We start from the raw sequence: 24863 nt of genomic DNA, 5'->3' as shown, positions 1-24863 counted from the left end.
TCTAGGAGGAGATTCAGGTGATAAGGCTGGCTACCATGGTTGAACATTGTGACATCACAAAGTGGCCAAAATCAGCTCATTTTCAGACAGCTTTTTATATAAATGGATCAGGAAAAAAAGAGAGAATAATTTTTCCTGAAACTTTGCGAGTCTCTTAACACAGAGTATATGAATGAAATGAGACGTGAAAAAGTGGATATTGGATATTGGATATAGGTGACCATTAAAAATCACTCCACTGACACTTGTTAACATTTAGTGTTTGGGTTTATTTTCTGTTTTCATGTTGTTGCTGCTCCGCACCAGGGATACTTCCATACAACAGTCAGTAAATGCATTTAATATATCACAAATAGTTTGAGGCACACTGCAAAAAATGGCAACAGGATGGTAATATGAAGTAATGTGTTATATCCATTTAAGAGTTAACCAGATACAGACAGCGAGGCTTGCACTGTAGATTGCATACTGACAGCGGTGTGTAAGTAGGAAATAACAAACATTTGTAAACCAAAATGAATACCCTTTTTTTTAAATATATATATATAACACAAGTCAAAATAATCTCAATTCGTCTTCATGTTTGAGTTTAACAGAAAGGTAAATATCTCTGAAGCAATATGAATGTTTGAGATCTTCTATTGGCTCAATACAGATCAATATATTGCTACAGGGAAAAACTGTAATAAAAAAAATAATTTAAGACAAATGCAACCTAAATATATCTGCATCCTCACAAACAAAGAGGCAAAAACAACACAGCTTGATAATTACAGCTTGAAAACAGGATAGTTTACCCCAAAATCAAAAACACATAGTTTTCCTCTTAACTGAAGCACCATCTGCAGAAGGAAGCGTACTGTGATGTTAGCAGGAGCAGCTAGTACAAAATACAACTACTCACAACAGAGTCTGGAGAAATCGGTGCTGTGGAGTCTTCCAAATATATTTATTATAACAATCTTTAACTCACAACAAGACGTTCTAGATTGATAAATAGCACAACAAGGTACAAGGTAAAAAGTGCATCTTTGATTTTGGGGTGAACTGCCACTTACAACTAAACAAAAAGTTAAAGAACAAGTGCTTTATATTATTCCTACTTAAATAACACATGTACATTATCCTAAATGCAGTACGTTAGACATCTCAAGTAAAACTCTTCAACCTGAAGACAACATTTGATTTGTGTTTGTTTCTTAATGTTGATCCCATTTGTCTCCTCACAAATACTGCTCTACCTGATTCAAGTCTGAACGTCCAGTTATTCGGCTCCCGATCTGCTTTGTGATACACATAATTATAAAAATATAGCTTGACTTCATCCACGGCAGGAAGACTAGTGTGAAGGATGATGGATGATCAGCTGATGTGTGACAGGTGAAGCAGGAGCAGACGTGGCAGTGTTACTTGCTGGTGGCCATGATCTTGATGTACTGCAGGGCGCTGTGTGCGGCGTCGTTGTGAGCGTTGCTACAGGAGATGCCGGTGCCGTGGCACACGGTGACCGGGGAGGTGGAGATCTCCGCTAGACACTGGTACTGCCCGTTCACCGTCAGCTCATCTGAGGAATACACCAACATGACCTAAAGCAGGGGTGTCAAACTCAAATACACAGTGGGCCAAAATAAAAAAATGGGTACTAGTCGAGGGCCGGACTGGTTCAATGTGTATTGCAAAACGTATTGAAATTAACTTATTGCACATATTAAACCTGGAACTAACAAAGCTTCAATTATTGCCCATAAAAACAACATTAAACATTAAATAATCAGTTGCATTCATTTCTTATGGCTCTATCTGCAGCTTCATTTCTTATGATCACATTTTTCCACAGGCCAACAATAGCTTCAAAAAAACAATTTCCCCCAAAGAAAAAACCAAACATGCCCTGTTGTCTCAAGAGAGAAAGTGCAGAAGGAAACATTGAAACTCAGTGTGCTGCTCTGTGATGCTAGTTCAAGCCAGATACTTGGCATCTCATCTTGGCTGCAAGTTCATCAATGTTTGGGCTCAGGCTCTAAGCTGAGGAGATCCTCAGGGTTGAGTGAAGGTGTGCGTGCAATATACCGGCGGGCCAGATCTAATAGTAATTAAAAATGATCCTGCGGGCCGAAATTAAATCCACCAAGGGCCTGATTTGGCCCCCGGGCCTTGAGTTTGACACATGTGACCTAAAGACTAAATACAGTGTGTGGGCGCTTTCCATTCAGCTCATTTGACTTCCTCCAGCCCATGATAGTACTTATGTTCAGCAACACCGATTAAAAGTATTTATAATCCTTATATTATCTTTCTATAGTTGTTAAGATTATCGGTGCGTTGTTCTCCAAAACAGTTTGTTATTTGATCTCATTTATTACAGCATCAGTGTCCACTCTCACAGCAGGGTATCAGAGCTGTGGTAGGTTATTGCTTATTTGATCCCAACATTCCCAGCAGCGTCACATTAAAAGCAAAGGCCCCGTCAAAAAAGGAATGTCTTTGTATCAAAATGTCTGCAAAGAAATTGAAAAAAATGTTTAAGTCAAAACTGGGTTTTTTTGCTTTACATTTAAAGCGAAAGGACAATTCTGCATGTCACGCTGCATTGTTTTGTAAAACAGGCTCACGCACTCTTCCTGTACCTGAAAAGACCAGACTCACCGGCTGCCTTTTAAAAATAAACTGATAAATATTATTTACAGAATGTATAGCTGGTTATAATTCCTCATATCTGTTCTAGTTTCAGTCATAAGCTCATTTCAACTGTCTACTGGTGTTTTACTATCAGCAGATCTATAACAATAACTAGAGCCGCAGTCAAACGGCGTCCAGTGTTTTCTTTAGTGAGAGGAGCTTAGAGGAAGGCCCTCTGTATCTTAGCAACCCCAGCAACACTACTGCAGTGTGTGTTTTCTTACCAATGTCAAAGTATGTGACCTCAAAGCCCTGCTCCTTGGACAGCTCCAGCATCAGCTGAATATAATCTGTGTTGGGAATGCTCAGCGGGTTTCTCCTCAGTGAAGTTATGTTCTCCGCCGACGAGTTCCGTAAGTTCTCAAATCGGACACTTGGTTTAGGAGTCTGGAAAATAAAATATAACACAAATTAACGACAATTATCACCAAGAACATTTGCTAAGAAAAGTTGCCTCCAGTGGTCACTTTTGCAAAGGGGAGACATATTTGACATACCCATGTGATTTCAGAACAGCCCGACAGACCTTGAAGCTTTGACACCATTTTCTCTGCAGCTGTCTTTTTCGCCACCTTCTTTGAATTCCCTACAGCTGTCGAAACACGAGACGAGGTTAGATTATGAACAACAACAACACAAAATGTTGAAATGTTGAAAAGACACCCCTACCTTTCTCTGACAGGGACTCCATTCGACACGTAACAGTGAACTCTCTCTTGTGTGGCGGGCCAGCCTCCATTAACACGGTGTAATCAGGAAGACGCCATCCTCTCTGCAGCGCCAACTCCTGAAGGAGAGACACATGTAATGACGAGAGGGAAATCTGAGTTAGTGTTTATATAATGTATTGGTTTTTTACGTTTAACTCAATCGGTTGTTTTTGTAGCAATAGAGGTGACTCTAGGAAGTGTGTTATGAAATGCCTTGTGATTGTACTGAGAACCAATATTCACAAAGAAAGAAATACAAAAAAGGGAAAAGGGAGAAAGATGTGGGAGAAAGAAAAATACAGTTTTTATAGTTAAGGATATATTGCTATTGCTGCATGCCACTTTCAGTTACAGTTTAATAAACAAACAAGATATTTAATCTCTGGAAGTAAACAAGTTTATGAAGCTTTGACTACTTTTGTTTTTTACTATTCAACCTGGAAATAAGTATACACACTAATTTGCAAATTGCAATAGCTAATGGTTATGAACAGGACCTGTAAAATCCCATTTGTTGTTATTTCTTGTAATTGTAAAAGTAATTTATTTGATTGTTTTTAAAAAAAACAAAAAGCAAACAAATTAACAAGACAAACATGTCGCTGATGACGATGACCTAATGTTTTATTTATAAGAAAAATATATGCTAGAGGGGGTAGGACCAGAAAAGTTTTTTTAAGCTTCTTCTTGCCCCTGTTGAACATGACAGAGACTATCTGAGAATTATTATTGTTTTTTTGTTGTTATTATTTGTACTTTGTTATAATTATTCATTTGAGTGAGAAAACAAAAAGGAAAAAAAGAGAATATATATATATTATTGTTGTATATTTTTGTTTCTGACATGTTCAATAAACTGACAAAACAAAAATAAATAAAATAAGGCACACACACACAGGACAGCTGTGATTCACCTGCAGTATCCCCACTGAGTTGGGGTGGTTGTTGGTTTCTGATACGACACCGTTACTCTCAGACTTCACAGGTAACCTTCCTGTTTGAAAAATGACGTCAAAGCGATTCCCACAGTGGTTACAGATCAACAGGATGTCAGTTAAACAATTTTATTTATGTATTTATTTAGTTCAAATTTTAGCATAATGTTATTTTCATTAAATCTCCTGCCACTAATTATTTTATTATCAACTGATATAATACATTATTTAAGTCTAACTCCAACTCATAAAGCCAAAAGAATGCAGTTTACTACCATAGAAGATGCATTCATTCATTTGACAGAAATTGTATTTCAAAAACGAAATGTAAGTATTAATTAATCAATATTCGCTGCTAATCGGTTTTATTTCTGTAACACTTCCAGCTCTACTCACACTGCTCCAGCGTCTATCTGCAGAATATTGAGAGCCGCCTCTGCCGCCTGGTGTTTAGCAGCCTTTTTACTGGGACCTTGACCTGAAACAAAATACAATTACAAACACATAAACACAAAAGTAAGTCTGGTGTCCTGTAATACAGACAGTAAAGGTTAACCTGGGAGGCTACTGGAGAGGACATATGGGAATAGAGGGACAAAAATGTCCCATTTCAAAAGCATGCTGTTTTTTGTTGATTAAAAACTAGATTATTTCTCATCACCTCAACACTGACGGCTTTGGAATTGTTTCTCATCCTCTCTCTTAACCTGCTCTGTTCTTTCCCTGAAGTCAAATAGCTTAGTTTTAAAACAAACAAGGTAAATAGAGGATTTATTTGAAAGAATACTGCAGCAACCGCCACGCCTGCAAACAAAGATAACGCATTGCTGGAGTGTTCTTTCTGAATTTTAGTCATAGGATTTTTAACTCAAATAAAAACACCTTGCCCAAATGCATGTTCCTTTTCTTAGCTTCAAATATATTTCAAGACTTTTATTTTGTAAAACAATTGTGTCAATCATTGTTTACTTCATTATAATTACTAAGTTGTTTCACTTGAAGATTCTTGAATAATAATCCTGCATCTTTCTGTCATTCATTTCGTATCTGAATGCACGTGAATCTGTGTTTGTTCTATGGGGAAATGGAGAGGAGCAGTAACAACAGTCAGTGTGTGTTGTATGTTTATTCTTCCTTGGCTGCTGTCACTTGAGACTTGAAGACGGCTCAGGTGACAGGCAGCTTGAAGCCCAGCAGGAGGCGGGACAGTACCTGTGCAGAACACATCTCCAATCTTCACGCTGAAGACGAAGCTGGGCTGGTGAGCCTCCCCTTCAGCCTTCTCCATCACGTACACAGGGAGGTTGCCACTCTTGGTGCCATATTCATGCAGGATCTGAATAGGTGTTTTCTTGGGGTTGGTCCTCTGCGATTCATCTGAATTCAAGCTGTTGAACAAGCATCCAAAAACAGTGTTAGAAAAATATCACTCGTCACCGGCTTGAGATTCAAAATCAGGCAGGATACATGTATTTATTATCCTTGCAAGAATGGAAGTAGTCTCCCTAGGGGCTGTGTCATCATGCTATCGTATGTAAAACACAGTGTCTCATGAGCTTCTTCTATGTAATCATACATCCGGTTACGTCCACAGCTACGTAGGGCCTTTGTTACCATGATGTGCTACTCTGTGAGCAGGGTTGTTCTACTCTTCCAATATCAAACACTCACTCATTCAGGAAACCATTCTTCAATGTTTTGGTGTGAATGTTGTGGTAACAATATCAAAAGCAGGTTGACAGTGTGGCATTTCATTGTAATTATGTTTCTCCATAGCAAACAAAAGTGTCATTGAAATCATAAAATATATCATCATCATCATCGTCGTCGTCGTCGTCAGGGATACAACGTATTGCTGAGCCATCTGAGCCCTTTGTTCTCCTCTTCGATATATAAGTAAAACCTTAAACCAATACATTTTCAAGTTTGTGAGGGCTTTATTCCTTTTATGATCGTGCAAAAAATGTCATTGTTGTACACAAAACTCGAGATCAAAAACTACTATAAGTGTAAAGGCAACCGAACAACAAATATTTGCCAGTGAGGGATATGGTGTGAAGCTTTTCCAGACGCGTGGTGTTGACAGCAAATCAGGTCTTCTCTTTGAGTGCATTTAAGATGTTTATTTGGATTGCAGGATGATGACAGCAAAACAAGAGCCGAGTGTTTAACTGATAACTAAACAACTAACTGTGATAAAGAAATAAACTGAAATTAACTCAAAACAAACAGAAAATAAGCGAAAACACGCACGGTTGAAAAACTGTGTGGCTTCCCTCTGGTGATTCCCAATCCCTAATGCTGTGCACCTGTGTCCTCCCTAAATAGTAGGCTGTACCCTGAAATTGGCTGAGTCCCCGCCTATGCCCAGGTCAATTCAGTAGTATCACAGCACCTTCATATACAAATATTAAAATACATCAAATTGGCTGCAACACACCGGCTCCTAATTGTTACTGTATAATAACATAACAATTCAACAACATACAAAACATTGCAGCCAAATAGAATAGTCCATATCAGTATTCTCAATCCATAATGTTCATTGTTCATGTAGATAATCCAATAGGGTTGGTAACCCCAATAATAGAAGTTGGGTTTCAGTCTTTATTCAGCTTCCAATAAAAGACAGATCTTCGTGATTGGTCGCTCCAGGATGTTGTACTTCGTCCGGACTTTAACCGACCGCACAAGTCCTTGTCTGTCGTGAAAGGTCTGCAGTACCTTGCCCAACAGCCAGGATCCGCGAGGGGCATTAGAGTCCGCTACGATGACAATGTCTCCTGTGACAAAGTTCCTCTTGTCCTTTGGCCACCGTTGTCTCTCTTGCAACAGTGGTACATACTCCTGAATCCATCTGTGCCAAAAGAGATTGGCAAGGAATTGAACTTGCCTCCATTGTCGTTTGGAGTAGGAGTCATTTTTGTCAAAAAGCCCGGGTGGTAGAGAAGGTTTGCCTTTTAACAAGAGAATGTGATTTGGAGTCAGGGGTTCGAGATCATTTGGATCCTCTGAGGTTTTTGTAATGGGACGGTCATTCAATATGGCTTCCACTTCGCACAGGAGTGTTTGTAGTCCTTCATCATCCAAATGTTGCTGATGAAGAATAGAGTTCAGCACTTTCCTGACCATGCGAATTACTCTTTCCCATACTCCTCCATGATGGGATGCGGCTGGAGTGTTGAAACTCCATTTCACTCCAGAATGAAGCAGTGAGTTTTGAATTTTCTGATGGTTCAAATGAGATAGAGCTTCTCTCAGCTCACGTTCTGCTCCAACAAAGTTGGTTCCGTTGTCTGATTTGATGTGTGATACTTGGCCTCGCCTGGAAATGAATCTGCGTATTTCATTTATGCAAGAACTGGTGTCCAATGAATAGGCCACTTCCAGATGGACTGCCCGACTGGCCATGCAGGTGAAGATAACTCCATAGCGTTTGATGAGGCTGCGGCCTCTCTTCACTTCAAACGGCCCAAAATAGTCAATGCCCACATTTGTGAATGGTGGAAGATCAGATTGCAGTCTTTCTTTTGGCAAATCTGCCATCTTTTGTTCACCCAGCTTTCCCCTATATCGTCTGCAGACAACACAGGGAGAGAGGATCTTTCTAGCAGCAGCATTTGCATGGTGATCCAGTATTGTCGACGAAGTCTGGAAAGTAGGTGATTTCTTCCAGTGTCCTAACTGTTCATGAATGTGGCGTAAGATTAGAGTGGCGATATGTTGGTCCTTAGCAAGAATGACTGGATGTTTTGTGTCTTCAGGTATTGCTCCTTTGCTAAGCCTACCTCCCACTCTCAAGATTCCTTGTTTCAGCACCGGATCAAGTTTATAAATGTGACTGCTTTTCTTCACTGCAGATGTTCCCTTTTTCAAAGCAGTGATTTCATCACTAAACTTGTCCATTTGGCAGTACTGAATGATGACACTTTCTGCCGCGTCAATATCTTCAGGAAATAAGACGTGACCACCCATTGTGGCTCTGAATCTTTTCATGTCCTCTTCCTCTTTGTTCTTTTGTTGAGTTGGCTCAAGTCCACTGCTGGACAGAGAAGCTTGTATTTATTTTCTCTTTTGACTCAACAACTGCAACGTCTTTCTCAGCTGGAGAAACCACGCAACTGAGATCTTAAGCCTTTTCCACGAGGAGAAGTGGGTTATCAGTTGATTTACTGCATTCTGTGGGTCTTCATCAGAGATGTTATTTGTTGCGTTTGGTGCATCATTAATGATGACAGTATTAACTGAAACTTGTGAATGTGCTCATCCCAACTGTAGCTCATCTTACAGAGGTTTTGCAGCATTATCTTGACAGGTAAGGTGAAGGGTGCTAAAAATCCAATGGGGTCGTAGACCGAGCTCACCACTGACAGGATACCTCTTCTTGTGAATGGCCTTTCTTGGACTGCCATCTTGAACCCAAAGGTGTCAGTTTCTGCGCACCACTGCAGTCCCAGGGTTCTTTCGACAGGAAGGCTGTCTCTGTCAAAATCCAGTTCTTTCACTTCCTTGGCTCTTTTCTCCACATCAATGGCTTCCAACACTGACCTGCTGTTGCTGATCCATTTCAGCAGTTGGAATCCTCCCAACTGGCATAGAGCGGTCAGGTCTGTAACCAAAGACATGGCTTCTGCCTCTGAAGACAAGGATTTCAAGCAATCGTCCACATAAAAGTTCTGCTTGATGGTGTCTGTTACATGAACTGGGAAGTCTGCTTTGTGGTCTTCAGCCGTTTTTTTAAGGGCAAAACTGGCACAGCTGGGCGATGATATTGCACCAAACAGATGAACAGTCATTCTGTACTCAGTGAGCGGCTGTGTCAGATCACCTCTTGGCCACCATAGGAAGCGAAGAAAGTCTACATCCTGTTTTGCCACTTGGACTTGATGATACATAGCTTTTATGTCAGCCATAACTGCTATAGAGTTTAGGCGAAACCTTGTGAGAACTCCGAGCAAGGAATTTGTCAAGTCAGGTCCCTGGAGTAGTTTAGTGTTGAGTGACACACCTTTGTAGCTTGCCGCACAGTCAAATACCACTCTCAGGGTTTTCTTTTTAGGATGGTACACCCCATGATGCTGGATGTACCACACCTATCCTTCTTTTCCTTTCACCTGATGCTCTGGCACACTCTCTGCATAGCCGTTGTTTATGACATCAAGAAAGTTGGTGTATTCCTCTTTGAATGTTGGATTTCTCTCCAATTTCCTTTTTAGGCAGAGGACCCTTTGCTCAGCAAGATGGCGGTTGTTGGGCATGACAACATTGTCCTCTTCTCTAAAAGGCAACTTCAAGCAGTAATGTCCGTTGTTGAGTTCAGCTGAAGTGTTGGCAATTTGCATGAACTTAAGATCTTCTATGGACATTTCTGGCTTGTCTTCTGCTGATTTCTCATTGAAGTCATGGTTGTACTGCTTCACCAGCAGTTCCTCTATTTGAGCAATGGATATGCGGTTGGCTGTGACTGTGGGGCAGCTACTCCCACTCTCATTGCCTCCTCTCAATGGTCCGTTGACAACCCATCCCAATAGAGTTCTAACAGCGTAAGGTCCTTTACCCCTGCTGTTTATCACTTCCCATGGCTCCATTACTTCTGGAGAGTTAGTTCCAATTAACAGCTCCACATCAGCATCGATAGCAGGAATTTCCACAGAGTCCAAGTATGGCCAAGCATACAAGTCTTCCTGTTGTGGGATGTTATTACGAGTCACAGGCATCTTGCGTTGGGTGTACACATCAGGCAACTCAATATAGATGTTACCATTGAGTGCAGCTACCTCTAATCCTGAGATGACGTGACTGTTGACAAAGCTTTCTTTATTCATTGTTTTCATCAGGAATTTAGTGTTCCTTCCTCTCACCTTTAGCTTCCTCATCAGTTGCTCAGAGCAGAAAGTAGATGAGCTGCCGGGATCTAGAAATGCATAGGTCTTTAGAATTGTGCTGCCTTTTTTTGCCTTGATCTTTACAGGCACAATTGACAAGACGCAATCCTGTGCTCCGGCTCCTATATGGCCACATGTCTTGGGAGTAGTGGCTTGACTCATCCTTGTTGTTTCTTGCTGTGAGTCCTTTGACTTGATTTCTTTCCATTCCTTTGCATGGATATGGAGAATGCTAGGATGTTTCAGGTTACACAACTTACAAGACAGCCAACTGTGACAATCTTTACTCATGTGTCCAACTGATAGACATCCAAAACAAGCACCTTTCATTTTTAGGAAATACATTTTATCCCGATGCTGCTTCTTTTCCATCTTGGGGCACACTTCCAATCTGTGGCCCTCTTCACACAACAGACAAGGTCCCTTTGTTGACTTATCAGGTAGTATTTCTCCTTTTGAGTTTCAGAGTTAACAGCTGCCACAGATGTAGCGAAACTGCTTCCTTTCTCCTTTATGCGTCCCTATGACACTTTATTTCCAACTTTGAATTTTGAGAATGAGACAACTGTGTCTTGAATGTCTCCATACAGTGGGTCAGATGCAATAGACACTTGTCTCTCAATAAAATTGACCAAGTCACTGAAACCTGCTTGACGATGGCGTCTCTCCTGATGTTCAAAAGCAATGTTTCTCCATTTTTCCCTCAGTTTGTATGGTAACTTCATGATTATAGCACGTATGTTTGATGGCATATTCATTTCTGACATGTAGCTTATGTCCTCCATAGCGTTACAGCAGACACGTAGGAATAGTGAAAATGCTTGTAAGGCTTTGATGTCCTCTGACTTCAGTGGTGCCCATCCAAGTGCTTTTTCCATAAATGCAGTGGCTATTTTTTGCTCATTTCCAAAGCGTTCTTCTAAAAGCATTCTTGCTCTTTGATACCCCCTGTCAGATGGCATGTGTTGACAGCTCTTGACCAGCTCTCTAGGTTGCCCTCGAGTGTACTGCTCCAGGTAGTATAAGCAGTCTACACTGCTAGCAGCTTTTCCACTCCATTTTCAAAAGCTCTGACAAATAAGTTGTACTCAAGAGGGTTTCCATCAAACACTGGTATGTCCCTTGGGGGTAATGATAATGAAGACTGCTGTTGCACTAGTAATGCTGTGATGTCGTTTTGCTTTTGCATGATGGTAAAAATATTGCCTTGGTCCGGTTCCTCACTGTTGGTTTGATTGCTGTGATGGCTGTGCAGTTGGATATGACTGACGAGATCTTTGAGGCATTCTGCCTTGGTCCTCATCGACTTGGATACATTGCTGTTGTGTATATGCACTGGGATATGACTGCAAAGACCTTTGAGGCATGCTTGGGATGTGATTTGAAGCATACGTTTTTTATCTGGTTCCTTGTGAAATGGTTTCTTTGCGCCGTGCCCCTGTTCCACTTGGCATTGTAGCTGCAGTATTGAACTGGTTGTATGGATCCTGTAGCTGCTGAGACTGTAATGGCATTGCAGCTTTAGCAGCTCCTGTTGGTGGATTGTACTGGTTGTATGGATTTTGATGTGATTGAGTGGGTTTTGTAGTTGTACTGCCTCCTGTTGGTGGATGATTGTATTGACAGTTTGGCTCCAATAATTGTGCTTTCATTGACATAGCAGTTTTACTGCCTCCTGATGGTGGATGATTGACGGTACAACTTGAAGTTTGTGGAACAAATGGCACAGCAGAGGGTTTGAGAGCAGACTTGTGTTTTGACACATATGAATGTGTTCCATGTGTGACTCCTATGTCAGACCCTCTGTTTCGGAGTACTGTGACTTTTGCTGTCTGCGCAGCAATCTGACTTTGCACTTCAAGCAATTCCCTTTTCTTCGTAATTTGAGCCTCTTGAGCTTCCAGCTCATGCTTTTCCTTGAGAGCAGCCTCCAAAGCCTGGAGCGCAGCCCTTTCAGCCTCTGCCTTGATACGTGCAGAGCACGTTGTTGACCTTGAGGACCTTGAATGGCCAGAGCTTCCACCTGACACATTTGTTTTGTCACCAATGTTAGAAATACTGTCATTTGGCCCAATATTATCCAGCTCCTCATTGCATGTAACACATCATTTTCATCATCCACAACCTGTATGCATTTCTCCCTGTTTGCATGGACCCATTTTTCCATTTTGTGTATTACTCCTTTAACATTGTGCATTTGATTTTGAAACCATTCCGTTTGTTTAAACATTTCATCCTCAGGCAACAAAGGTTTTAATGACTCATGCAACCTTGTAGTTTCCCCAGACAGTTTCCACAACATTTCATGTTTGATTTGCATGTCAGAAACATTTCCATCTGAAATCATCATTTGTTCCAATTCCTTTGCCATTTTACACAATTGCTTTATCCCAGAATTCCTATCCTTTTGCATAGATAATATCTTTGCTTCCGCTGCTTTATATGTGAGTTTAGCTGTCCTTTTACCAAGCCCATCCTCCTTTTCAGTTTGATTGACAGCAGCGTTCATTTCCTGATTTTCCTCGTGCATGGCCATTATTTAGCAATCCACGGAGGCTTTGTTTAGAATTACTTTATGGGATTTGCCTGTATCCCGTTGCGTGAAGGCCACTCTCCTCCGCAACCTTTTATTCATTCATAAATACTCCTACCGTGACTTTGATGTTTGGTCCGTCCCCATTCCTCTTGCGGGTGCGTAACATGGATTTAAGTCAGGAAAAGTCAATGAATACAGCGCTGTCCTCCTGTGTCCATCCGTCTTTGGAAGCAAGTTTTTCAACAAATGTAAAGGCAACCAAACAACAAATATTTGCCAGTGAGGGATATGGTGTGAAGCTTTTCCAGACGCGTGGGGTTGACAGCAAATCAGGTCTTCTCTTTCAGTGCATTTCAGATGTTTATTTGGATTGCAGGATGATGACAGCAAAACAAGAGCCGGGTGTTTAACTGATAACTAACAACTAACCGTGATAAAGAAATAAACTGAAATTAACTCAAAACAAACAGAAAATAAGCGAAAACACGCACGGTTGAAAAACTGTGTGGCTTCCCTCTGGTGATTCCCAATCCCTAATGCTGTGCACCTGTGTCCTCCATAAATAGTAGGCTGTACCCTGAAATTGGCTGAGTCCCCGCCTATGCCCAGGTCAATTCAGTAGTATCACAGCACCTTCATATACAAATATTAAAATACATCAAATTGGCTGCAACAATAAGGGTTGTTCAAATCTGGCACTTTCTGTGCCTCAGAGACAATCTTCTTAAAACAATGTTTCAGCTTCATAAAACCTTTATTCTATTCGAGGGAAAATGTGAATTATATTGATATTTAAAATGCTAATTTTAACTGTCAGCTAGTTAGTTAAACCATATATAGCCAATACCAATAGCTAAGGCTGGAACATTATGCCATATTACTCTGCCTAACCAGGGTCTTTACATTACAAAAACTCGACATGTTAAGGTTAAGGTTAGTTAATTTATAAAGCACATTTCAGACAAAAAGGCAATTTGAAGTGCTTTAAATAGGCAATAACCAATAAGTATTAAAAAACAAAATATATTGAACAAAAAGACAATTCATAAAGGAGATAGAAATGAGTTAAAACATAGACTTTGTGAATACACATAATGCTGCAAGAAGTTCTGAATTGCAATGATAAAACATAGTTAAATGAGCACATGTGAGTGTTTTGGCTAAAAATGTAATAGTAACTGGATAAGAGGGTTTGTCCATCACATGTACGTTAGCGAGCTAGTCTCATCAGTGAGGACGTAGAGGCAAAATGCGCGGATGTGTTGCTCTCTTTGTAACGTTAGCTCTCAGACGTTGACGCAGTTAGGTCCTGTCATTCAATTAAACATCTGTTTTTATCTAATGCTTACAGAGAGTCTCTAAAGGACACATTTGGAGCTTTAAATATACAAAATATAATTAAAGAATGGCTGCCTTTTGATGGCAAAAAAAACAAACAGAAAAGCATTAAGACCTCTAGTCGTAACCAAGATAACCTTCAAAATACAGCTACATTTAACAACTGTTCTGCAAAAAACAGCTTGCAACATGTGTTTCAGTTTTCTAAAATGTATATCGCGTTTTATTGGTAATGTTAGGTCAATATTTCACTGTGACTGAGAAACTTGACAGCGTTCATTCAATCATTACTAGCTAACGTTGTGTATCATTATTACAAGACTTTGCGTCAGTAGAACCGGTTGGCGGTAGCATTGCCAGCATTGTGTCATTAATGTAAAGCAAACGTTAAACAATTAGTAATTAATAAATCAACAAACCTCGTGTCTGCGCTGGTTATCCTTGCTGGTGATGTATATCCTTCTTGAGACATGTTTATAAATGTCTGTCCTTTTGTGTGAGAAAATGAATAAAGTCTCAGACACGAATTTTAGATGTTTTTCAGGGCATCAATTTGTGTTATTATGAAGATGTGATTGTGAAGATGCTAGCAGTTATTCATGGTAGCGCCCGGGTAAAATCATCATGTCAACATCCGGGTCACCAGCGGGTCACCTGACACCAATGAGAGGATAGAGATATTCAGCGCCCCCTTCTGGTGATGGTGCCTTTGCAATAGAACATACTTCTTAATTAATGGTTACAAAAGTTCAGCTATATTTTACTGGATTAAAGTAAATGTTTCAGAAAAAGTGGGTTTCTTATTAGCATAAAAGGTGATTCAAGCATTCTCTCTATTCGTCTCTCTCCCTCCATTTTATGTTTTACTTCTACAAACATTCGGTTAAGAAAAATGTATCCATGTTAAGCCAGTATATTTCATTTTTTCTAAATTTGTATATTGTTGGAATATCATTTTATATATTTAAAAAAAATGTATAATATAGCCTAAGTGAATTGGAGAAATATAGAAAACATAGCCTACTTTATTCAACAAACGTTAGGTAGCCTATTTAAACTCAAAGGGGTCTCAAAGCAATTATATGCCACGATTTCCATTCGAATACCAACAACAACAACAACAACAACAACAACAACAACAACAACAACAACAACAACAGAAACCATTCAAATGTGGCATGTGAACATTATTCTGGTGTTGCTGTTTTCTTCATTCAGTAGGCTATGTATGTATTCTTATACCCTCCCATTTAATATTTAGTTTACAGTTGTATACAAATGTCGCCAGTAGGGATGGGATTTTTGTATGTCAAATGATGATGCGTTATATTTACTGTGTGTAGGCCTATATGTATTTTAAGCAGAATTGGCCGGTGGTTGGTTAAAGCGAGGAGCCGGGACATGAGCCGGGAGAACGGAAAAGGTGAAGCTACGAGGCGAAGAGGGAACGGGAAGCAAGGCTCTGGACGGATCGACGAGGAAGCGACCGTGAGGCGAAGGTCCACTGTGGAAGTTCTGCTGCACTGCGATTTGCTGTACGGCTGCCAGCCGCTGATCGACTGGTCGGTTGAAGGCAGAATTGCAACGCTCCCAAGTTCCTGTTTATTGCAACGCACTCAAGTGCCTGTTTATTGCAACGCACTCAAGTTCCTGTTTATTGCAACGCACTCAAGTTCCTGTTATTGCAACGCATTCAAGTTCCTGATCATTGCAACGTCCTCAAGTTCCTGTCTTTCGCACCGCGCGCTTGTTCCTATCAGGGCCAGTGCGCATCTGAGTCGGACACGCTCCGAACTATTGGGAGACACACGCAAAGTCTCCAGCTGCTGTCTTCCAACCAGATCCCTGGGTCGCTCAGTATTGGAACATGGCTTCCTATGTTTGAAGGGAAAACCGGAGAGAAGGTTGGGGAATGGCGGGCAAAAATTGAAATGTTTTTACGGGCTCAGGGTCTTTTGAACGAACAAATAGTTGACTTTATCTTAAGTGCTCTGGGTGGTGAAGCTAAACGGGACATTTTACTATTAGCGGGACATTGAAAAAAAAATATTTGTCTGACTTCATTATATGCGGGAAGTCAGTCACTGGTAACACTGAGGGCTCAGTTCTATGAATGCAGGCAGGGCGCAGAGGAGGGAATAGGAGCTTTCATTCTACGCTTTTGTGAGCTCTATCACAAGTGGCAAGCGCGGGAACCACCAGCTGAGGACATTGAAGATGAGCCTCTGAGGACACAGTTCATCAGGCAAGAAAAGCCTGGTGAAACAAGAATTGAAACGACGTCTTCGTCGCACGCCGGGAATGACCTTTCCTGCTATCTGCACCGAGGCCAAAGCGCTTGAAAGGGAGCAGGCTAAAGATGGAACTGAGACATGGGCCTGTCACACTTATACCCCCAGGCCTCCACAAACCCAACCACCTGCCACGCCTTCATGTTCCTTAGTACCCCCACCTGCCCAGGACAGCCAGACATTATGGGACTCCCTGCGGGCAGAGCTCCAACAGGATCTTAAAGACCAGATGTTAACACTGGGCAAGTCTCTCGGAAGAGATGCGTGGTCAAATTGCTAACCTCTGTGGGGCCTGTTGACTCGACTGTACAGAGGCAAAACCCACAAGCAGGGCCCGCATTTCAGCCTAGGCCTCGTCAACCACCCCCGGGCACAGCCAGGACTCAGTTCCAGTGGGACCCCCAAGGTCGGCCAATCTGTTTAGAGTGTGGGCAGGCGGGCCACACCCGCCGGTTCTGTTCCAGACGACGCTCTGGACCTTCGGATTTTTAGTCTCCTCGGTCGCTGCCGGGCAAGGAGGGGGACCCAGACCACACCCCCAACAAAGCCTGCATTGATTGGTACCTGCCCAGAGGTGGATGTAATTATAAGTGGTGAAAATATTCCTTGTATATTGGACACTGGTTCGCAAGTCACTTTGTTCAGTTATTCTGAACCAGAAGTTTGAGGAAAGATTAGTCCGAGGAGACATCCCCTGGCTCACTCTGAAGGCTGCAAATGGGCTTCACATCCCATACATTGGATATGCGCTTTTGGACTTTGTGATCAATGGGTGAAGATTCCTGCCTTCAACAGGAATGTGCCTTATTGGGGATGAATTTGATTGGGGACTGTTGGCAAACTATCTTCCAGGATGGCCACCAAGGAGAGGCGGCCTTCAGGTCAACACTGCCACCTACGGTCAGCACAGCCTGGGGAAAGGCATTTGCTGTTTGTCGACGAGTGGGCTGTGTTGGATTCCCCACCGAACTGCAGGGGGTTGCCAAACTGCCCCGTCAGTCCGCTGTGTTGGTTCCCCCAGAGACAGAAATGATTATCTGGACCCAGGTGCCCCAAGCAGTTGGCACCCCAGACTGCTGTGTTATGGTGGAAAATCTCCAGAATGATGACCAGGAGTGACGGGTTGCGAGGACACTGAGCTGGGTAAGGAGTGGAAGAGTGCCGATAAGAGTGTGTAACCCCCATCCCTTCTCCATAGAGATCCCCCAGCGTTGTGCCCTGGCTACAGTGTCCCAGGTGGATCCTCAGGCTGTGAAGACCGAGGAGGAGTTGGTGTTGACCCACACGGGGCCATCTGCGGTGGAGGTAGAGGTGAGAAGTATAAGCAGTACTCCAGTCCCGAATGCTACTGTACCTCCAGATCATCCGGCCCTGGCATTGCAGGGAGAGGACCTCAACCATAACGAGCAGCAGCGTTTAAGTGATCTACTTCGGAGGTGGACCAAGGTTTTTGCAGCCAATGAAGATGATTTTGGCCACACAAGTGCAGTCTTGCATCAGATCCCTACCGGTGATGCACCTCCAATCTGACAGAGACACAGGCCAGTTCCACCAACACTCTATGCTGAGTTACGAGCCCTACTGGAAGGTATGTTGTAAGGGAAAGTTCCAGCCCCTGGGCAGCACCTGTAGTGTTGGTAAGGAAAAAGGATGGATCGTGGCGTTTTTGTGTAGATTACCGGAAACTTAATGCCATAACTCACAAAGATGCTTTTCCTTTTCCTTTGCCCAGAGTCGAAGAGTCGCTCACCCACCTCAAGGAGTCAGCTTGGTACTCCACACTGGATCTGGCTAGCGGGTACTGGCAGGTTGCAGTGGCCCACCGAGACCAGGAGAAGACCGCCTTCACAACACCAGTGGGCCTCTTCCAGTTTGAGCGGATGCCGTTTGGTCTGTGCAATGCTCCAGCCACATTCCAGCGGCTCATGCAACGCTGTTTGGGAGGGCAAGTAAATGACTTTCTATTGATATACCTGGATGATATCATTGTGTATTCTCCCTGCTTTGATAGTCATCTCAAGCACATGGAACAAGTGTTTGAGAGACTACACCAGCACAGCCTAAAGCTCCAACCCCACAAATGTCACCTGTTCCAGAAGGAAGTGAAATACTTGGGACATGTGGTCAGCAAGAAAAGGGTGGCCACGTACCCAGAAAAAACTGCAGCTGTGCAGGAATGGCCGGTCCCCAAGACAGTCACTCAAGTCCGTTCTTTCTTAGGCTTTGCAGGCTACTACCGCCGATTCATCCCTGCCTTTTCCCGGCTGTCAGCTCCCCTGAATGTTCTGCTTCGGGCTACTGCAGGGGTTAAATCAACAACAGTTAAGTGGTCTCAAGAGTGCCAGAGTGCGTTTGAGGAACTTAAGCGAGCTCTATTACAGGCGCCTGTGTTGGCGTATGCAATTTCAAATTGCCCTTCCTGTTGTATACAGATGCCAGTTTGGATGGGCTGGGTGCAGTACTATCACAGGTTCAGCAGGTGAAGGAACGAGTGATTGCATATGCCAGCCGTTGTCTAAGCCCTAGTGAAAAGAATGACCAGAACTATAGTTCTTTTAAGTTAGAGTTTCTGGTGCTATTTTGGGCAATCACAGAGAAGTTCAAACACTACTTGTGTGGCACAGAATTCAGTGTTTACAGACAACAATCCCCTGGTACACCTGGGGACAGCCAAACTGGGGGCCGTGGAACAGAGGTGGGCAGCCCAGCTGGCAAACTTCACCTTTTCAATCAAGTATCGACCCAGTGTGGAACACCGGAATGCAGATGCCTTGTCCCGGCTCCCAGGGGAAGTAGATGTCAAAGCAGTCTACAACGTGCCCAGAGCTCAGGGAGGTCTAAGAGTGAAGGATCCACCAGCTGGACAGGACTGTGATCCAGGGTCTTGGCTGGAGCGCCAACAGGAAGACCCGGAGTTGGACAAGGTGAGACAATTGATAAACCAACGGGTTAAATGTGTCTCAGGTGCGACGGTCTGAGTTCCCCCAAGTGCACGGGTGGTTGCAGACATGGGATCGGCTGGAACTTCGTGACGGAATCTTGGGGCGCTGCATTCAGGAACCCGACACGGGCCAGCAGGCTTTCCAGTTGATTGTCCCAACCCAACATGCCCGGGAGCTGTGGGAGGATTACCACAAAGCGGCTGGACATGCCAACAGCGAAAAGGTCTTGAGTATCCTGCAGTGCAGATTCTACTGGCTGGGGATGGCTAAGGACATAAAGTCCTGGACAGTAGTATGCCCACAATGTGTGACAGGGAAGGCTGGTCCCAAGGTGAGGGCCCCTCTTCAGCCCATTGTATCCAGTTACCCATGGGAGGTTGTAGCCCTGGACTATTTATCATTGGGACGGCCAACCGACACCCACCAGTATATCCTGGTTATGACAGATCTGTTTTCCAGGTATGCTGTGGCAGTGCCCACCAAGGACCAGACAGCCCAGACGACGGCGAGACATTTTATGGACTGCTCTCATCCAGCCTTTCGGGTGCCCAGAACGGTTCTTGACGGACCGAGGAGGTGCCTTTGAGTCTGAGGTAATGCGGCAGCTCTGTGAACTGTATGGCTGCACAAAGAGCCGCACTACCCCATACCATCCCCAGGGAAATGGGGCCTGTGAGCGTTTCAACAGAACTTTGCTGTCATTATTGGGCACACTAGGTGCAGAGGAGCAGGTACGGTGGAGGGAAAAGCTGCCAGCTTTAGTTCAAGCTTACAACAACACTGTACATTGTAGCACTAAACTGACTCCCTACTTTGTACTGTTTGGCCGTCACGTCAGACTGCCTGTTGATCTGTGTGTAGGTGTTGTCCCCCCACAGAAAAAGGGAACAATTAATGGCTGGGTGAGAACACACCATCAGACACTGCTTGAAGCGTATAGCCGAGTACGAGCTCATACCAAGCAAAGGCAGAACTGGGACCAGGCACGGTATGATAAAAAGGCCCATGCTATCCCCTTGTTGCCCGGAGGGAGGGTGCTGATCAGGAACTTTAGACGGAGAGCCAGAGGCAAGTTGGAACCACATTGGGTGCCTTCTCCCTATGTTGTTGTCTCACAGGTACGGCCTGGCCATCCAGTGTATATTATCCGGCCCGAGGGGAAGGAAGGACTGATACGGACGATGCACCGCAACAACCTGCGTCCCTGCCCAGCAGGATTATGGACTGAGTCTCAGGTGTGTCCTCAAGAAATTGATTCCCAGCCTAAACAGCCTGTATTCTTGTTGCCTTTTGCCCCTGTAGCTAGGTGGGACTCTCAGCCTACTCCAGTCATACCAGGCCTAGTGCCTGAGCCAGAGCAGTTTGGGGAACTAGAGCAGGTCCCAGCTCAGTTGGACCCTGAGCCTCAATTGGAGGGTGGGTTTGTGCCAGGGGAAGGACAAGGCCCTGTGAGAAGGTCGCAGCGTCGAAATGTTGGGGTGCCTCCACAAAGGTACCAGGTCTAAGGGGTAGTCGGGACGACCACCAATATCGGGGGGGAAATGTCGCCAGTCGGGATGGGATTTTGTATGTCAAATATATGATGCGTTATATTTACTGTGTATATTTATTTTAAGCAGAAGTGGGGACAAATGTGTGTTTCCATTCATAAAAAGGGTTAGCCTGTCAGGTGGGCGGAGTATGTGTGTTGTCGCAGCTGGTGTGAATCAGCTGGATGAGAGCAGCGTGATTGGCTGCTGCCTGCCCAGCCTTCCAGGGAGCTACGTGGATTGGCCGGTGGTTGGTTAAAGCGAGGAGCCGGGACATGAGCCGGGAGAACGGAAAAGGTGAAGCTACGAGGCCAAGAGGGAACGGGAAACAAGGCTCTGGACGGATCGACGAGGAAGCGACTGTGAGGTGAAGGTCCACTGTGGAAGTTCTGCTGCACTGCGATTTGCTGTACGGCTGCCAGCCGCTGATCGACGGGTCGGTTGAAGGCAGAATTGCACCGCTCCCAAGTTCCTGTTATTGCAACGCACTCAAGTTCCTGTCTTTCGCACCGAGCGCTTGTTCCTATCAGGGCCAGTGCGCATCTGAGTCAGACTCGCTCCAAACTATTGGGAGACGCACGCCAAGTCTCCAGCTGCTGTCTTCCAACCAGAAACCTGGGTCGCTCAGTATTGGAACACGCTGCGCTTAAGGAAGTGTGAGAGAAATAACTTTTAACTCCTCTCGGTCTGAGGTGTTCCTGACCGAGAGCGGACCATAACTATTTTAACTCGGGCCATGTCTTGGCAGGCTGTCACTGGTTAAATGAACAAAGGGAGTATGGAGTGCAAATAGTGCCACTCGTTGTCATTTGCCCACCAGTGCCAGTGACTGTTCCATTTTTACTCCTTAGCGGCCAGTGAGTGGTTTTGATTGATTGAAAAGTTTATGAACAGCTTGTATATTGGGTACAGTACAGTACAGCTCAAAACATACAATTGTTAAGGGGATGCATGTTCATGGTCTGATGTGTGTAGTGCTTTCTTTAAATAGACGTGTCATGTGTAGTGATTCCCTAATAGAAGTGCCATGTGTTTGCGTTATTTGCATGCTTTTGTGATCTTTTACTGTTAGTTGTACCATTGATAGTCCCTTAGCGGCCAGCAGGGGGTGGGGTAGAGCAGTAACAGCCTGAATGACGGGGTGGTCTATAGGCACTGCATTACTTGGCCTTGTGATACATTTCCATGTGAGAAGCTTGGCTGATATGGTCCCTTACTGTTAACTTAATTTATAATAAAGATTATTGTGTTACCTAATATCTGCCTGCTCCTCGTGTGTGTGGGTTAATTGGGGGATTAAAAGGACTGGGTGCGAGCAAGTGGGCCATTACATAGAGGGCTCACTCGCGACACCAATACTGTACATTTGAGCTCTTAGCTTCTCAAAATAATTCAGATTTAAATTGACAGTTTTTTTTATTATTCGGCAGAAGGAACCACAATCAGATGGATTGTCTGGTTTGCTGCATCCTCAGCCACGGCAAGGAGGGGAGTGTGGACGGTCAACCTGTCGAGATCAAGAGACTGATGGAACGTGTCAATGGATTCCATTGTCCCCTCTTTGGCAGGGAAACCCAAGCTCTTCTTCATCCAGGCCTGCCAGGGCAACAGTGAGCAAAAGGCTGTTTACATTGAGGCTGACGGTCCTGCAGAAAGTTATATTTTCAGCGATGCTTATAAAGCCAGTGACACCATCCCAGCAGATGCAGATTTCCTGCTGGGAATGTCCACCGTTGCTTCTTTTGTCTCTTTCATACTCCCTTTGTTAATTTAACCAGTGACAGCCTGCCAAGACATGGCCCGAGTTAAATCTATCTATGGCCCCAGAGATCACCTCCGTTACAAACGCTCTGCTTACTCACATTCATTGATACAAAAAAACAAATGTTTAAATACATTTTTGAGCAGGGCTTCAGATAACACTTTTCCTAAATGTATTACTAATTTGTATTTTGTTTTAATAAGTAGAACATATTGTATATGAAGTATTTTAACATTATGAGAAATGCCCATCACAGCGTCTTAGAGTTTGAGAAAACAAACACACAAAATAAGTAAATATATGGTACTTTTGTTTGATTGCTGGAAATGAATCAGTTTATCAGACAGAAACATAATATATTTTTGGTTTAGTGCATATAAGAACAGTAAGAATGAACTGAAATAAAACGATTATTTTATTTCACATTACAATGCATTTTCTCATTGGTAAAACATCTCTGTTAGAACACCACAATATGTCCTGTACTTCTGATGATTGATTGATAACTACACTTATGTCTAAAGTAAAATGAAGCATATATAAAGTTGTATTAAGTGACAATAGCAACAATTACATTACATTTGGGAGATCATCTTGTGTATGGGGATTGTACCAAGAATATCTGACTTTTAATGCCTTTTAATAATCCTGCAACATTTAAATTAGCATTTAAAGAGCTGGATGTTGCATAGATTGCTGGTTGTATGTGCATGATTAGCTTAAATAATTTATTGAAGTTCTACACTATACAGTATGGGCCATTCTACCGAATTGGTGCAAAGTCAGGTTGGAACCGTTTTAAAATGTTGTATGTTTTTTCCCCAATACTATATCGTATTTTCAGACTGTATTGGAATGTTCTTCCTCTACCAAAAATGGTCACTACCGAAACATACATACACTGAAGAAAAAAGTATTATATTAACCTGTTAAGATTGTTTTACCTTCCGTTGTCTAAATAGTATTTTAACAAATATTTATTGAGGGTTTTCACAATTAAATGAATGCAATTTAATTTGTAATCAAATTTCAAAGTTCAATTTATACAATTCATAAAAATCATAATGCAAACTTTCTTTGTAAAATGCATAATACTGATCATATTGATTCCAGAGTTGATGATTGTTGAAATTGAACATACATTAAACCAATCAGTATCATAACATGCCTTATGTTGAAGTGTGAATGTTTGAAGCTGCTGACCCAGAATCAGCACTTTAGTAACAGGCTGAAATAGAGGGGGATGAGGCTAGAATGCATGATCTGTTTGGTATTTTGAGCAAAACACTTCATAGACATGTTTTTTATATATCTGAGACCTATAATATATGCCTAACAATAGTATAATAAGAGACCTTTAAAGTAACACACTGATTTTCAGATTTTAAAACACATTTATTAAAAAACTATGGGATTTACCTGCTTACCATTCCATTTTGTCACTACCGAAACGATCATGTCAATTACCGAAACGTAACCGTATGTTTCGGTAGTGACTGTTTCAGTAGTGACGATTCTGACTAAAATTGAGCATAACTAAATAATGCTAGCAAGTACATGGCTACATACACATTTTTTAAGAGGTTCACACACATAAAAACCTAATACTTTGCATAAAACCCCGAAAAAGTTTACTTAATTGAAGATAATATGTGTAACTTCGCACAGCCATTGAAGAGGAGTGGACCAACATTCCACAGGCCACAATCAACAACCTGATCAACTCTATGCCAAGGAGATGTGTTGCACTGCGTGAAGCAAATGGTGGTCACACCAGATACTGACTGGTTTTCAGACCCCCCCAGACCCCCCCAATAAAGCAAAACTGCACGTTTCAGAGTGGCCTTTTATTGTGGCCAGCCTAAGGCACACCTGTGCAATAATCATGCTGTCTAATCAGCATCTTGATATGCCACACCTGTGAGGTGGGATGGATTATCTCGGCAAAGGAGAACTGCTCACTATCACAGATTTTTTCAGATTTGTGAACAATATTTGAGAGAAATTGTTATTTTGTGTATATAGAAAATGTTTTAGATCTTTGAGTTCTCTCATGAAAAATGGGAGCAAAAACAAAAGTGTTGCATTTATATTTTTGTTCAGTGTACTTACCATTCAGCCATGAGGGACAGGGATGCAGTGTCACTGCCTTGTCAAAAATGCAGGGGTCTTGCTAAAAACCAGGCTCAGCCATTGGACTAAAACCCCTTGTGTTTCGGTAGTGACATGAAAACTGGGGACATGATTTTTTTAGTA

At 42.8% G+C, this 24863-nt stretch overlaps 1 protein-coding gene across 1 annotated transcript; it reads right to left on the bottom strand.

Annotated features, from left to right (window-relative positions):
* Nucleotides 1-248: 248 nt before the first annotated feature.
* On the bottom strand, nt 249-14716 carry prkra (protein kinase, interferon-inducible double stranded RNA dependent activator). Its single transcript, XM_034213225.1, has 8 exons — nt 14503-14716; nt 5537-5712; nt 4721-4802; nt 4304-4379; nt 3349-3466; nt 3177-3271; nt 2904-3066; nt 249-1564 (listed from the first exon to the last, which is right to left on the bottom strand). The coding sequence occupies exons 1-8, from the start codon at nt 14553-14555 to the stop codon at nt 1407-1409; spliced, it is 921 nt and encodes a 306-aa protein (XP_034069116.1). The 5' UTR covers nt 14556-14716; the 3' UTR covers nt 249-1406.
* Nucleotides 14717-24863: the final 10147 nt, after the last annotated feature.

Source organism: Gymnodraco acuticeps, unplaced genomic scaffold (genome assembly GCF_902827175.1).
Source record: "Gymnodraco acuticeps unplaced genomic scaffold, fGymAcu1.1, whole genome shotgun sequence".
NCBI lineage: Eukaryota > Metazoa > Chordata > Actinopteri > Perciformes > Bathydraconidae > Gymnodraco > Gymnodraco acuticeps.
The sequence above is the reverse complement of the archived record's forward strand: the minus strand, read 5'-3'. Positions and strand labels throughout refer to the sequence as shown.